The sequence below is a fragment of the Lygodium microphyllum genome, chromosome 28, assembly GCF_053477565.2.
Source record: "Lygodium microphyllum isolate KBCC chromosome 28, Lygodium_microphyllum_v1.1.10, whole genome shotgun sequence".
Taxonomy (NCBI): Eukaryota; Viridiplantae; Streptophyta; class Polypodiopsida; order Schizaeales; family Lygodiaceae; genus Lygodium; species Lygodium microphyllum.
The window spans coordinates 34,134,956-34,151,683 of record NC_141162.1 but is presented as its reverse complement, the minus strand read 5'-3'; the positions used below and the strand labels follow the sequence as shown (position 1 = coordinate 34,151,683).

The window sequence follows — 16,728 nt, the reverse complement described above, 5'->3', positions numbered from 1 at the left end:
CTTTAATATCTTGCACTAGCTAAGATTCATTTCCACTCTCCCCAGATTGTTGATTTCTTGCCAAACTTGCACATTCAGAAGTCCAGCCCCCTAGCCCTAGCAAGTCTCGAAACTTTGTTCCATTAGACTCCTATGCAGTTAGCACATACCCCTTCCCCTCTCGACCTTCTTATTAAAGCAATCATTTGCAAAATTGGCTAGTTTCTTACTAAGTCGCCACCCTCTTAAAGAGGGGTATCAATTGATTGTTAGATAACAAGGCAAACAGAATCCTTCTTTACTTACCTTACCTTTGAGAGAATGTAATTTACTTACCTTACCTTTGAGAGAATGTAAACAACTTCATTAAAACTAAAAATATTATTTCAAGGCTGTAAGTTCTTCATCAAATACCATCACCTCACTAAAGCGAGAGTAAATCTCCTTGTGCTTGTATGAGTATGGAACTCTACAATATTAGCTTGCATGATGCTACTAATGTTGAATGATGCGGTAAACTATATACACACACACACACACACACAAGATGTGACAAGTTGCTAACCAAGTGCATTTGCCATCATTTCATTCATTAATGGCAAAGCAAATGGAGAGTGCTTCTTTGAAGTCCAAGGAACTCAAATAGCTAGAGTTGGATCTCGTCAGGTTTGAACTACTTGCTCAATCATCATTTCTTGGACTTCCAACTTTCTATTTCATAACTTAAGTGAACATTGTATCATTCTACTGAAATGGCGTAAATTACTAGCCTCCAAATAATGCTTGTACCTAATACCCAATGCCATCTATCAAGTACCTGAATCCACTTTTGTGGCTTCAAATGCAAAAAATACATATAACCAAACTGACTTTGATACTAATAGGTTCATTAGCATCTAATATACTCCAATATAGGCTAGATTTGTCACAAAGTTTTAATAAAAATTTTAGCAATAAATTGATCTAAAAATTTCCAAAAATTTCTTATTTAAAGAGTTATTAAATGTGTAATACCATTTCTGATCGATTTTGTGATTGCATATAGTTTTGGATGAGTAAATGTCTCTAGGATCTTATATGATAAAATCACATGTCTTATTAAGGCAAGTTTACCGAACAAGCTTGGAAGATCTTAAATCGGACTTTTCAACCATATATAATAAAGAACAACCTAAATCTTCTAAGTCACTTTTTTAATTGAAATCATCCTAACCTCAAAGGTGCGAAAGTTTTCACACAAGCATTGCCCTTTTGTTGTTAGCATTCTTCCCAAAAAACAGGCTACTTAAGTTAACTAGGGGAAAATTTTCAAAGAATAATTACCTAACGAGAGCAATGTAACAAAGATTGGCAATTTAGATAAAGCCCTTAAGCCTTTTCTTGTATGGGAGGGAAACAATACTATATATCGAAGTCTCACACTCATGCCGCTTGCCATTTATAGTATTGTGCTCTAATCTGATTAAAAAGTTGTGGCTGAAGTTTGGAACCTCCAAGCCTTAGAAACTTACCACATATGAGTGTTCGGCAAATAGTGTCATGTTTTGTTATTTGAATAAGTCAAATGAGCAGCTAGTAATTAAAGATCATGTTTGTTTAAAATGTCCGAGATTAGAATTAGAGGTTAAAAGTACACAATATGAGACCTACTCAAAGCTTGACCTGAACCAATCAACCTTAGTGTGTCACAAGAAAAGGCCAGACATAGCAAATTTGGATTGTGTCACTGTTTTGTATTCATTTCTGCCATGCATAGATTGCCACAGTATAGGTTCTCTTGAATGAGACCTTTTGTTATAACAAGGATTATGACAGAATCAAGTATTCTTTTGTGTCTGCATACATCCCTGACTTTCCAACCACCTTTTCTTTTTAGAGTAACCACAATCTGGCTCTCACTGATGACAGGTGGATGCAAGGGTAAACAATAACAAGGATTCAAGAAATGCTCAAGAAGTCCATCGTGGATCTATTCTTTTCAGCACAGTTTGTGCATCAGTATATCCACCCCAACCTCTGAATGAAAAGTACTTAATAGCTTTCCATCTGCAACAGAAATAATAAATGTAGACCTTGCATCTGGCCCGTTGTGATCATTAAGATGGAAATGTATAACACACTCTTATGGTTCTGAAATCCATCTTACCTTGGGCAAAAGGGAAGGGCCAAACAATGAAGATGAAGATGGTTAACACTATTGAAGGGAGGCCTGTGAAACCCAAACCTGCAACACAGTGGTTTTTAGTCCAACGTTTCAGAAGTTAACCTCACTGCTGTATTAGCAAGCCATCTGCACAATATCTTCCCATAAAACAAAGGACGTGGAAGCACTTAAGGCTTGGTTTGGTCTTGCTACAAGCACCTTGGCAAAGCTTGATCATGGTAGAGAACTTACATTTCTGCCACATTGAGAATGATTGATCATGTGTGACATTGACTATACTGATCACGAGATGAGGGACTAAAGTCTAGGATAATGAGAGTCCTTTGAGCTAAGTGGTATGCAAATTTGGTCTACAATTGAAATATCTGTTGCATTAGAGCCACTTGATATTAAGGCAACTCCCTCTAACTACGTGGGCCCATTTGGAGTTTGATTGAATTTGAGGAACCACATAGTCCATGCACTCTCTTGCAAAAGGTGAGACCAAGGACAATCGGCATCTAGACACATGCTGCAACAACTAATGGGTATACACCACTCTGACATGATTGCATGGGCCAAAGGGCGAACCAAAAACCAATTGAGCAGGCAAGGAATGATCAGTTCAGTTACTTGTATTCTGCTGCATTTGGAGCATCCCGTTGTAGCAGCATCTCTCCTGTCTTAACCATGTGCTCAACTGTGGACAACAATGTCAATTGTTGTTTCAATTCCAATGAAATTACAGAATTAAAAGTCAAAACACTCCACAAGTAAAGACATCCAGCCTTACCAAGAGCCTGATGTTCGTGTCCCTTCTGAAGGTCAGTTACAGTTGGAATGTGCTCTTTGGGCACCACCAAATAATGCCTAAAAGGTCAAGCAATTCAGGAAAAGGATACACAATACTAAGCCTGTCCTAACTGCCTGAAAGAGTGTATAATATTCTGAACACACCTGTAAGCAGATGGATTTATGTCCTGAAAAGCCACAATTTTCTCATCCTGCAACATGTTTACCAGAAAAGTTACACTTAAGTTACAGGAAATCACAAGTACGCTTGTACACACATTCTCATAAGGACATCCATCAAAGACGCCATCTGAGACAGACCTATGAAAAGAAAGAAAGAAACTGAAGTATATTTGTGATGCCTTTCTAGAAAGGAGAATTCCAACTTCTCTAAGAATGTTTGTGCAACTTTTTTCATTCAACACTGCCATAGCTGCAGCAAATGCCACTCCCCCAGTCCCTGAATAGCCATTCAACCAAATAAATGCCCAAATGGCTCGATTTGCCAAACTTCACCTAAATTCAGCCAGATCCCTGTCAGCTTTGAGTTTCAATGGTCAACAATGGCCATCTACAATCAGATCCTTGGCTAATGTCAAAAGTACCAAAACTGAAAGTACTAATCAATCTTTCCTGCAAAATTGTGATGCAACTACAGAAATCATACAAAGTAAGCAGAAAGGCAATGCAAGGACTGATGTCCAAACATCTTTTCCATATATATGACCTCCTGATATACGATTTCCAAAATGGTTACACAAGGATACAGCCAATTCTTAGACATGGTTGCCTAATCTAGTGCACATATATCTGGTAAATGAAGGACAACAGACATTCTCAACTGGCAGTTTTATATATAAGTTTGCAGAACGTGTATCATGTGGGGCCTCAACCCCCCAGATTCTCATCCTGACATACACAAAATGGGAACATGATAGAAAGACAAAGTGAACATTTAAAAACGTTATCAGAACACCAAGTACAGTAGGCTAGAATATGCCGGTTAAAGCAGAGCACCAGAGAAACTGTGTCCACCAACCACTAGGAATGCTGCACACTTGTAGCAATGTGCTGCCTCCAACCTTGGCCAAATTACTATTTTAAGAACTCAATGAAGTCAAAACACAACTCCAAGCTGTCCACACAAACATGTTTGAGTAGACAATACCCACATACTGTGCATAGGCCTAGGACACTTATTCGACCTGGAGAGGTACCATCTCACTGGAATTTCACTTTGTGGATCTACTTTATTGCAACATTGCGTGGAAGATACCCGAAGTTGTTGATATACTCCTCCTTATGACCTCATGTTGCTGAACCCAACACACTTCTGAACGAAGGTGAGGGTATTTTCTATTTGTGCTAGTACTTCTCCAGGGGTGCAAGGCCTTCCCATAGTATGGACACTCGGGATATCCTTTGTGCTTCCCCTTTGTATCTGTATCAAAGTTGAAGGATGACTCTGACTTCTTGGACTTCTTCCCTTTCTTTTGTTTGGCTTGTCCTTATCCAAAGAGGATGCTGTAAAGGCACAACTCTATGCTCCGGCTCCACAAGAATCTGTCCCCTTATGACATGCATTCTACTCTAGCATCATCAAGACTAGCTCCTCTCAAGTGATAGTATCCCTCATATGAGGGGCGAGAAGATTTGTGTAGAATATGTCATACTTCAGTGGTGGAAGATGTGCCAAAAGCATCACAACAAGGTCTTTCGAAGCTACCATCTTATTGAGGGATGCAAGCTCATCTCGAATCTCCTCCATCTTGTTGATGTGGTCCTTCATCATAGGGGAATCTACAATAGAGATATGTCAACAACTCGAGGGACATGCAATACCGGAATGTCTGAACTTGGTAAAGAGATGCCAACTTGGTCCAATGCAGTTATGTTTTGCATGCATGAGCACAAAATCTATACGACTTGAAAAAAGAGCACACTCTAGTATTAAACCGATCCTATAAAGTTGTCAAGTCCACACTCGCTTAAACATGGGGATCCACAATAGGTGGAGGAATCAGGACTGCCATTGAATCGATTCTATCCCTTCCACTTGACTTTGCATGACCATATAGTGTAGTTCGTCCATCTACCTGTTCGAAGGCAGGAAGAGGGGAGGGGGTAGGATAGCCACTTGCAATAGGGATGCTATAATGGCCAATTGTGGACTGATGGTCATGGAAGATGGAATAGAGGTAGAATGATATGATGGTGATCAGTGAAGAAACCCGGTCACAATCTGTCCTTTAATCCCTGTCACAATTAGTATGTTGATATTAGGTGTCTTCACAACGATCCTTGTAGACACAACGATGCGAGCATCAATCTTCTTAGTCTCTGTCATCACTTCGATAGTCTTTACAATTGCGATCCACTTGATCCCCCTAGTTGCCTTGGTCTACCATGTAAATAAATATTTGAACACAACATACAACACAACCATATGACAAAGCACAAATTGATAACAAAACTTAGAGTAACTCAGAGTATGAACACAAAAGATGGAAGAATAATGAATAAATGAATACGATGCTTAGTGCAATAAAACACACTAGGCAAAGTAAATACAAAACCTTGAAATCCTGTCTCTCTGAAGAACTAAGGCAACGGGTATGAGCTAGAGAGTGTGCTATCCTCTATACAGATCCCAAAGTGTAGGAAGTAGCCTTCAGACATGATTCGTTTTAGTAGATGTGTGTCTTGTATCATTAGTTCTACTTGTGAGCCTCAATTTGTGTCAGATGAGGATATTTTGGAGCTTTGACATTGTCTCCATCTATAATTTTATGTGCTTTAGGCACTTTAAATGGAGGGTACGTTAGTGCATTTCCTTTTGGGCATTGTAGGCTATCCTAGGTGGCCAAATTATGGGCTTGGCCACTTGATTACTAGTTGTGGCCCTAGTTTGCTTCCATTATAGGCAGCCTGTCCTCTCACTCATTCATCACATCATTGGGATCATTGGGCCAACCCTCCTCATTCTCTTTCATCCCCTTGCTACCATCTTGCACCTATATTGACGCTCAACGTTGCATGTTGGGGCTGACCATTGTAGCCTTGCATCTTTTGGCCATTGCAGTCAGCTTGTTCCTTCTCTCCTGCGTTCAATCTCCTTCTTCTCTCTATGTTCGCTTTCCCTTTCCTTTCCGCTACAAACTCTCATGTGGTATCAAAGCCATGCATGGGAGCCAAAGTAGAATGCATTGAATCAAGGGGGCCACTTCTCAGAGGTGGTGCAAGAATGGAAGCATAAACATAAGCTGTAATAAATTGCTGAAACACAAGACAAAAGAGAAAGGGAAAGAAAAAACACAACACAGATGAGAACTCAGATGTATGCTCAAGAAATGGAATCCATATACCAAGACATGAGACAGTACAGAAGCAATGTGAGTCACCGGCTGTGGAGGCAGTGGCACATGCTTCCTCTCTCTAAGAACTGTCAAGTGATGAATGAATGTGGAGGAGGGAGCTTGAGAATATATAGGCCAAATAAATGCCAAAAATATAATTGGTCAGCCAACATTACATGCTCGCCGACTGGCTACAAATAATGCTAAAACACAATAAATGTTGGCAAATAAAATGCCTAAAATATCTTTGTGCCCAGCCTGCTGTACCACATGCACAAACTCAACCATGAACTGACTAATTTGCTAACACTCTCTCTCAGATAATGTGTGATCTGATACAATACAATATACAATGATAATGTTGCATCAGAGTACATATAACAATGTCCATCAGAGTAGAACCATGGATACCCAAGTAGTGGGTGTGCAAGCTACCACCAAGATGTCTCAAAGAGAACTTGATGTTGATGTTGATTGTACCAGCTCTTGATGATAAAGAAGATTGTAGCAGCCCTCAATGCCTGTCAACAATGCCTTTGATGTAGCACACGTGACCATTCTGTCACCAATGCCGCAACGCATAAATGACCATGGATTCCCCTTCTTTGGCTAGACCGCCAAAGTGTCCCCTCATGTGAGCTCCTGACGAAAGCCACCTGCTCTTTGTTAAATAACCAATCCATCATGAACTTGAATGTCAATCCCAGCTCCAAGATTTGTACCTGCCAAACTTCCGTTGATGCATCTATATAGAAATATAGATGAGGCACGGTTGCCCCATCTCATCGCCCCATGCTCCTATATGAAAGTGGATGTGCTTGGATTCAAAGTCTACATCTACACCTCCAAAGAGACCCTCTTCATGACAATCACCTTATTATAGAGTTGATCTAGTTTGAGCTATGTCTCTTGAGCATCGGTAAGATGCTCAATATGGGATATCATGGCTACAATACATGAAAGGAATAAGAAAGAATGCTTGTGGGCATTCAACTTGTCCCAATATGATTGTACTTGCACCAACTTTGCTTTCTTCAAAGAAAAAAATGTGGAAAGATCCTAGGTTGATGGACGGTCAATGGCCTCCATCACAAGCTTCACCAAATTGTAAGACTCCAAAATGGCAAGCATCATCACCTGCCATATGCGTAGTTCTCCCTATATAGCTTTTGATCGTGTGGAAGAGCTGGTAAAACAGGGACCTTTTGGTCTAGAATCGCCTCAAATTCCACATCGATTTCAAATGACATGGCTCTTAAATAACCTACACAAAACAAAGGGCAGCCCCCTTTGACTCCGAAGAAAAAGCTTGCTAGGGCAACCTCCGCTCCTCCTTCACATGCCTTAACCACCACTGAAGGGGATTAAAAAATAAAACCTGCTGTAAAAGGCCGAATACATAGCCTTTTTTCCTTCTTTAACAACAAAACTTGCACAAAAACAACAAACTCCCTTCCTTTCCTGTGCATCTTCGCTCGTTTAGCCTTGTGTCAATGCAAAGCCCTCTTGCTTGCCCTTGAACGCTGAAAACACCACCTTAATGTCACACTGAAACTTGCTCTTCAGATTTGCTGATGATCAATCAGCTCTTCTACGCTGCTCTAATACCATGTTAGAGTACAGGAGATGTAGAAGCGTATGACTGGATTGAAAGAAAGAAGTGAACACGTGGGTGGAGAGAGAGAGATTCGGCCGAAGCAACTACTAGAGTGGATTTCACAGAAACTGACAGCTGAGTTTCTGTATTGGAAGTCACACGCTTGGCCTTTCCATGTTCGCCTCAAAGTGGCTCAAACAATTATGTTGCCAATGCTCACATATTTCTTGCCATTGTTGCCTTGGACTACTACTACATTGAATGCTCTTACTCAGTGCATTCATTTCATATTATGGAAGGACTCCTTACATGCAGGTATTTCATGGATCTCTTGGTCGCATGCATGTATCCCCAAACGCATGGGTGGTGGGGCTATTTTGGATGCCGAAACTCATATGTTGGCACTCCGTTGGTCTCTTTTTCGTGCCATGTGCTTGGATCATCACCCGTGGGTCTTGATAGCCCGTTATTTTCTTGAGAATCGTGGGCTTGTGCATGGTAATACTCAAATTCGGAGCTCTTGGTGGCATGTTCTTAATGCAGACTCTCGGTTTTCTAGTCCTTCATCATCCCTGCTTGCTCACTTGGTATGTTCTTGAAAATTGGTTCTCTAGAAGGCTCAATGGTATTCAGCGGAGGACCGCTTAGCTACTAACTCTTTTCAATGGAAATTGTTGGCAGCCTCGCAATTACTTTCTTGGGAAGGCAAACATGAGCTCAGACCAAAATTTAACCGTATGGCACGTTTGGGCTTGACTTCAGTTGCAGATGCCACCCTTGCTAGTCGCAATGTGTTAATATCGTTTCGTACAGCCAAAAGGCTTTTCAAGATCCCTTGTGAATACCATGATTTATGGGGATAGCTTTTGATGGTGCTCCAGAGCAGACAACCCTTTCTTGCCCTTGCTTCGGATTGTCCCTGGCAGGACTGGGATCTTGCAGGCCGCCTGAACTTGGAAAAGGCCTCAGCTAACCAGGTGTATCATCTTCTGATTAAAGATCATCAATGGCTGGTTACTAAAGCTAAGACATATAAGGATTGCGTAAATCTCAGTCATGGTGGAAGGTAACTATGATGGAGGGCTGGTTGAACAAGACACCTTTCAAATGCAAGGTCTTTCTTTGGAGGGTGATGATAGGTGGTCTTCCTCTTGCTTCAGCCATTTCCAAGTGTCAAATCTCCAACGGCAATTGTTTCTTTTGCACCACTAGTGTGGAATCGGCCCGTCATCAATTTATTTCTTGCCCTCTTGCTAAGAAAATCTGGTCACTCTTGTCGGCGGTTTGGCAAGCAGTGGTTGGTTTCTCGCTAAGCCCTTTTGACTGGGTTTTTGCACGGCCCAAATACCCCACACCGGCTCAGTCGCATATGAAGATCTTGTTTCACTTTCTTAGATACTGGGGCTGTTGGCACAATTGGACCATTTGGAATGCTTTTCTTTTTGATTCAGCTTATAATGTTCAGGGACATATTGCTAGGCTAAAAGGCCTCTTGCATTGGCAGATAGATCTCATTTGGCACTCTGACTTACTCCCTCGGGAGGACTTACTTCCCTGGCATATGGCAATTTTCTCTGCGTCTTTGCCATGACTTTTTGTAACTCTTTTGTCGTTTAGTACTTTAGAGAGAGAGAGATTTACACCGATGGCTTGAGAGCCATCGTGTATCTTGTAATCATGTAAACTTGTATCTTTTTTTCGTAATTAATACAATTACCTTTTACGAACGAGAGAGAGAGAGAGAGAGAGAGAGAGAGAGAGAGAGAGAGAGAGAGAGAGAGAGAGAGAGAGAGAGAGAGAGAGTTGAATGCTGAAGACTTCAGAGCATGAATGCTGAATACAGAAGGAAGATATGTACAATGGGCTGTTGGAGTATCAGCAGCCGGAGTTCTCTCTCAGTTGCAGAAGAAAATGAAGTGAAAATGACCCCAGACAGGCTTGAAACAAATAGGCTCAAGGAAGGCAAGAACTCGACCTTGAGAGGAGATGATCCATGTTGGTCCAGAGTGAGAGTGTGAAGTCCCCATTGAAGAAGGGCAACCGAGATAAGGAGTGCCAAATGATCCAAGTCTCCATTTTGATCAACCAGTAAGTTCTATAGGGGTTAGTGCCAACTTGAAAAGACAAATTAGGAGCAAAAAAGATCACAAGAAACCATAAAACATGCATACCTCAACTTCAATGAAAAGTGCTTGTGAGTATGGTGTGTTGGATTGTGAAGGGATTCACACTACCAAAAGTTAGGCATGCTAAAGAGGTAGGAAAGTTAGAGGAGGAATGTGCGGCAAAAGAGAAAAGATAGGCTAGCGCATGCCTTGTAAGAATCAATTGATACATAGGTAGAAAGTGCAGTAGGATTTAGATCAAGGTCATCAATATCTAAATCGGAGAAAGGCTCCACGATCCGTTGAATCAAAGGATCTCTAGGGAGAGTGGGCTCAACTCCTTTTGGCTGCACGCTTGATGTAGAGGGCAACTCAAACTGATTGTTGCAAAGGTGGTAGCATGGCCCTAAGAACAAGAAGTTCACCTAGCAATTTGTGAAGCCACTGGGCCTAACATGTGGTGGTACAACCACTCGATACTTTTCCTTTGTAGAAGAAAGGGTCACCATGGATTGCTTCAATCTCCAATGGTTGGTATGTCTTGTCCAATCAATATTTGTCCATCCATGCAACACGTCTAGATCACTTGAACTTGCTCTAAGCAAAAAGCCTTTATCTAGAGTGCTCTTGAGGAATCACAAAATCCTCATAGTTGCCTACCAACAAGTTTTTCTAAGCTCACTCATAAACCCTACAAGAATGCCAATCAAAAAGCAAAGATTAAGCCTCATTTTTAAGAAGCCAAATCAAAGAGTCCACTAGCCTCCGATAACTGCAAACATTCACAAACTCTGAATCTCCAAAACATATTACCTTACAATTTGGATCCATCAAAGAAGAAATCAGTCAAGTTGTCATCCCAAAAGCTTTTAGTAACTCTTGAACATATCATTGTTGAGAAAGAAAAATCCCCCTCTCACTTACCACATCTCATGGCCGAGAAAGAAGTGTAGCAAGCACATGCATGTCATCTTAAACTCTTGGTTGAGGGAATCCTTGGTCTTCTACAACATCTTTCTGTGCTTCTATCACAATGAGGATGTCCATGCATGGTAGGAACACACTTGTTTGGCCACCCAAAATGTGGACATAGAGTTTGGGATTGGAGTTCAATCTCCAATACCCTAGCCTTTCCCTAAGAAAGATGTCCATCTTTCACTCTACAGACATGGAGCCTACTTCAAGCCATAAAGAACTTTCTTTGACTTGTACAACATGCCCTTGGCATTGAATGATGAATCTCTTAAACCTTAGAGGCTATGTAACATAGATCTCCTCCAAATCTCCATTGAGAAATGTAGCCTTCACATCAAGATAATAGATTGACCATTGCATACGGCTAGCTAGAGCCAATGGTCACCATCGTTGTGAAGGCAAATCCCTTGGCGACCAATTTGTCCTTGTGCTTGTCCAAAAAACCATTGCTCTGATATTTAGTTTTGAACACACACTTCAATCAAAAGACTTTGCACCTTGTTGGTCTTGGAACCAATGTCCATGTGCAATCCCACTCAATGGCCTCTAATTCTTATTCCATGGCTCTCCACCAATGTTCATGCTACATAGCTTCTCCAATGGAAGGTGGGTCCCTAGCTACCATACATAGTGTAATAAAGCAAAGATCAAACTTAAGACTTCCCTCAATGCGCCTGAACGAGATTGTTGTGAACCATCCTGCTACTCCCCTCCTTTGGGATACTCTCAATACCTGCACTTTGGTGGGTCTAATGAGTCCTCCCACTCCACTCTCTTGGAATTTGAATCTGGAACAATCACCAGGTTAGAATCCGATAGTGTGGATCATCCCATCCCCTCCACTCAAGCCTCATCCTCTGATAGCTCATGATGCACCAATAGTTGCAACCACTTGTCCCCTAGATCCCCAAGAATAGGGTGCTTCTCAACCCCCTCTAAAGCTGGAAACTCCATAAAGCACACATTCTGGCTGGTGTAGACATCTCAAGTCTCTTGATCACACAATTTGTATCCCATTGACTAGGAGTTTTGGCCCACAAATAGATGCCATAAAGCCTCTAAATCCATCTTACCTCACTCCTTTGTGATGTGAACATATGCATCACACCCAAAGACCCTTTAATAGGAGACATTAGGTTTATTGCCGAAGTACTCCTCAAAAGGTGGCATTCTCCGCTACATCTCCACTACATTGTGAAGAAGTGCAATGACAAGCAAAAGTTGCAATTTGATGAGTAAAATGCTAGTTGTCCTAGGAGATTTTGCACATAATAAATTGAGAAAAACTCATAGAAACTGGTAATGAGTACTTGTCTAAAGCTGAGCACTTCCAATTTCACAACTCACAAAGGAAAAGTATGTATCTCCAGCAACAATTGGTGTCCATACAGCTCAACATGTTTCCCACTGTTTGGTTATGCAAAACCTAAAACTCGACCTTTAGGGACATTTGGAAAAGTTTTCCCATTTGAGGTAATAGCATTTTTCCAGAGTACTGCAGAAATGCTCAGCAACGGGTTTCTTGACCATGCTTGAATGATGTGGACTTGATCAACCATGTGATTGTCAAGCAAATTAATAATAATCACCGAGAATGCTTGGCCTAATTACTTTGAGGAATACACCATGAGGCATCCAGCGGACAGTAAAAGAATAGACCACTGCAGCTTTCGTTGACATGAAGCCTAATCCATGATTACATCAATGGAAAAATCATAGAAAGCTGTGATTTGTGTTATAGATCCTGTCTGAAGTAGGCCATACCAAATCTTGGCCTTCCATTCAAATGAGTTTCCTGTTTTTATCAGACGTCTCTGAAGAGAATTTCCCTGAAACGACTTGAAGCATACTCCATGGTTTCATCAATGAAGAAATCAAGAGAAGCTTGAATCTTTGTAACACTGCAGCTTCCCTTGGCCTGAAGCCTAGTCCATGAGTTCATCAAAGGAAAAAGTCATAAAAGCTTTGATTTATGCTATAGATCCTCTCTGAAGTAGGTCATACCAAACCTTGGTCTTGCATTCAAATGACTTTCCTGTTTTTTTATCAGATGTCTCCGGAGAGAGTTGCCCCGAAATGGATCGGAGCATACTCCATGATTTCATCAATGAAGAAATCAGAACAAGCATACTCCATGATACCATGGTTTCATCAATGAAGAAATCATGCCTACTGTGAAAGGGGCAAAGGAGAGAGACCAGTGGCAGCGCTGACCTGGTAGAGAAGCGAGGAAGTGCCGCCGGCTGCTAAGCCCTGCGCGAGCAGGCAAAAGGGGCAGGTTGCGGAGACTGTTCTGCCGAGCCACCATGGCATCCCGAACGCTGCAGTGGAAGCGGCGTGTGACCCCCCGCTTAGAACGTCCTATGAACTTGCCTCACCTTATACAAGACCCTGAGCAACAATTTCTAGCCTTTGTGAGAACCCACACCAAAAACCTTCCAATTAAATATTTGCAATATACTCTTCCAGGGTAGCTAATGAACTATTAAATATTTATAATATAGTCTACCAATGTATCTAATATACTATAAAAATAGAATCGCATTTCTTTAAAAAAGCCTCCCAATTAAAGATTCATAATAAACTCTACACATATGGGGTAGTATGAGGGTATATAATAAACTCTAAAAAATGGTGTCATTTTTATAGGAAAAATATTTTGATAAAACATTTATTGTGTGGATCCATCCCCAATAAGGGTATCTAATAAAATGTCAAAATGGCATCTCACCTTTAAAAAACCCCTTCCAAAGAAAGATTTGTGAAGTGTCCACACCAAGTATTTGTTAGAACCAACACAACCTTCAATTTAAAGATTTGTAAAGTGTTCACAACAACAAGCATCTTTCAGAACTTGTAGAAAGCCTCCACTTAAAGGTTTGTAAAGCGTTCATAACAAGCATTGGTTAGAATCGATACATAAACCTTCAACATTAAGATCCATTGACTTCCAAATGTTGAAATCTTGCAAAATGTTCACAACAAGCATTCGTAAAGTGTTCATGACAAGCCTTGTGAGAATCAATACATAAACCTTCAACATCAAGATCTTTCAATTCCCAAAACTTTGTATCACATTTCACAAAACCGTAATGCTAAAACCTCCTCCTAAAATGTAAAGGCTCTTTTCTTAACATCATATCCATATGCTCTCAAGTCTACCAAGGTAAATGCCATACTTTTGTCCCCTTGAAGTAAGTCTAGAATTATAAGACCAAAGCTATGGATGCTACTTTTGGAGCATGTGGACCACACAAAAACTTTTATTTCCCTCGCTATATTATGCTTACATTTGTAAAAAAAAGTTTGCAAAAAAAGAAAGGGGATCTTGAAGATCCACAAAGATTCTTACCAAAATCACAATTCAACCAATATTATGCTAGCTCATTCCAACTCCAGCAACCATGACACCTTAACACATTAGCAAGGTAGCACAACATTAAGGCACACAAGCACCCTCATTGGAGTGTGCCTTTATTAACATGCTTACTCTACGAGGGGTTTCAACTACATATGGATCTAGTGATAGCTTTTGTGACTAATAAAGGTATGCTCATTTTGCACTCACTTTTAGATCATTCCCAGCTCAAAAATACACGTGGAAAGATAAAGATAAATGTTACTCTATGATAGTCTAACTAGATAGCCTATTGGGTGATGATGGTGCTTCACGTGGCATTACATCATTGCAAGCTCATGAGACTGCACCTTGCTTCATATTTTTGTGGGGAAAGGGCTACACATATGTTTCCCATCACTTACAAATGTGAAGGAGACCATACCATGATGTCGCACTTCCCATTAATTTGTTTCTCTTTTCAACATCTCTCTCTCTAACACATGTTTCCCATCACTTTTGCCAAAGTGAAGGGGACTGTACCATGATGTCGCACTTCCTATTAATTTGTTTCTCTTTTCAACATCTCTCTCTCTAACCATTGGCCATAACATATCTGCAAATTATGCTAGAAGGAGGTAGAGATTGAGGAGTACTACACCTATAGATGTAGAGCCTATAGCACAGTTCGAGCTAGATACCCCATGCTACTTGGAGGAGACACCTTGCAAAGACTAGTTATGGAGTCCCCACACTACCGCCACTTGGGTCAATTCCTAATTGAGATTCAAAGGCTCCACACATCACTACACGGAGAGGGGGACGTCAGTCAACACAACTTACCAGTTTCTTCCTGGCAATGACCACTCACACAACACCTACACAAAGAGAGGTGACAGTCAAGAGAGATGATGAGATTAGAGCAACATGCCACCCACAGATATAGGGGTACCTGACAAGAATACTACATTAGAGAGCGATGAGGGAGATCTATTTTAGCGACATGAGAAGTAGATGATAGAGTTTGGGACCCAACCTAGATGCTATCCTCATACTATTTCATTTGGGGTGTATGACATACTCTACCCACCGATCCTGACTAAGTGGAACTAGATATATGAGTATCATTTAGCCACATAGCTAGATATGTACTATCTCATCCTCCCATTGTACCTCTATACGAGCACTATTTGGTCTTATACACCACCTTGGCTTCATTGAGAGACTTGGATATCAAGATGTATACATGTCACATGAGAGGTGGGTAGCCATTAGCTAGCTTAGGGTATCCTCTTACCAGCTCGAGATTGAGACTAGGAGAACATCCTGCATCCTTAGAGCTGAGCAAATCTGTTGATTATGCTAGGAGGAGGTAGGGAGCGAGGGACACTACATTTGTAGATGTAGAGCTTATAGCACAATTTGAGCTAGAAACCACACGCTATTTGGAAGAGACACCTCACTCAGACTAGTTATGGAGTCTCCACACCAATGCCACTTGGGCCAATTCCTAGTTGAGATTCAGAGGCTCTGCACATCACTACTATAGGCTAGCACTACACAAAGAGGGGGGCATCAATCACAACTTATTGATTTCTTATAGACAGTGACCACCCACATGGCACCTACATAGAGAAGGGTGTCTAACTGCAGAGCTAAGGAGATCAGAGTAGCACACTACCCATGGATATAGGGGTACCGAACATAGATACTATAGCAAAGAGTGATGAGGGAGATCCATCAATGAAATGAGTTGATAGGGTTGAGGACATAGTCTAGATGCTACCCTCATACTATGTCATCCAGGATGTATGACATACTCTACCTACGGATCTTGACTGGGTGGAACTAGATATACAAGTATATTCAGCTTCATAGCTAGACATGTATTGTCTCATCCTCCCATTCTACCCCTATACGAGCACTATTTGGTTGTGTGCACCACCTTGGCTTCTTTTATAGTGTATCACTTCCATCACATCACATTTTGATGTCCAATGATGATCAACATTGTACAAGATTTTGTCTCATAGGTTGATTTTGGCCTTAGAAAACACACACACACACACACACACACACACACACACACACACACACACACACACACACATCATTATGGGTGAAGGGAACTAGTATGTGGGCAAAAGCTATTATGATAATACTCTATTATATAACTCTTTATGCAACTTTAGACCATATTGAATCACTTTATAAAAAACAAAAAGTAGCATGTGAGGAACAATAGGCCATGAAGGTGAAGTGGCCTTATGAGAGAAGCTACATGGCAACTTTGCTTTCCTCACTTCTTCCTTGATCCTCCCTTCCTCTCTCTCACCTCGCCTCTTTCTTTTCTCTTTTTTCCTCTTTGTTCTCTTTTTTTGCTTTCTCTCTCTTCCCAAAATTTTTTCTTCTCTCTAAATTCCTCTCTCACTCTCTCTCCCCGT

General features: G+C 41.0%; 1 protein-coding gene across 1 annotated transcript; it reads right to left on the bottom strand.

Annotated features, from left to right (window-relative positions):
- Window positions 1-1,588: 1,588 nt before the first annotated feature.
- Window positions 1,589-13,360, bottom strand: HINT4 (histidine triad nucleotide-binding 4). Its single transcript, XM_087669940.1, has 6 exons — window positions 13,162-13,360; window positions 3,080-3,126; window positions 2,916-2,992; window positions 2,756-2,822; window positions 2,126-2,203; window positions 1,589-2,025 (listed from the first exon to the last, which is right to left on the bottom strand). The coding sequence occupies exons 1-6, from the start codon at window positions 13,258-13,260 to the stop codon at window positions 1,929-1,931; spliced, it is 465 nt and encodes a 154-aa protein (XP_087526066.1). The 5' UTR covers window positions 13,261-13,360; the 3' UTR covers window positions 1,589-1,928.
- Window positions 13,361-16,728: the final 3,368 nt, after the last annotated feature.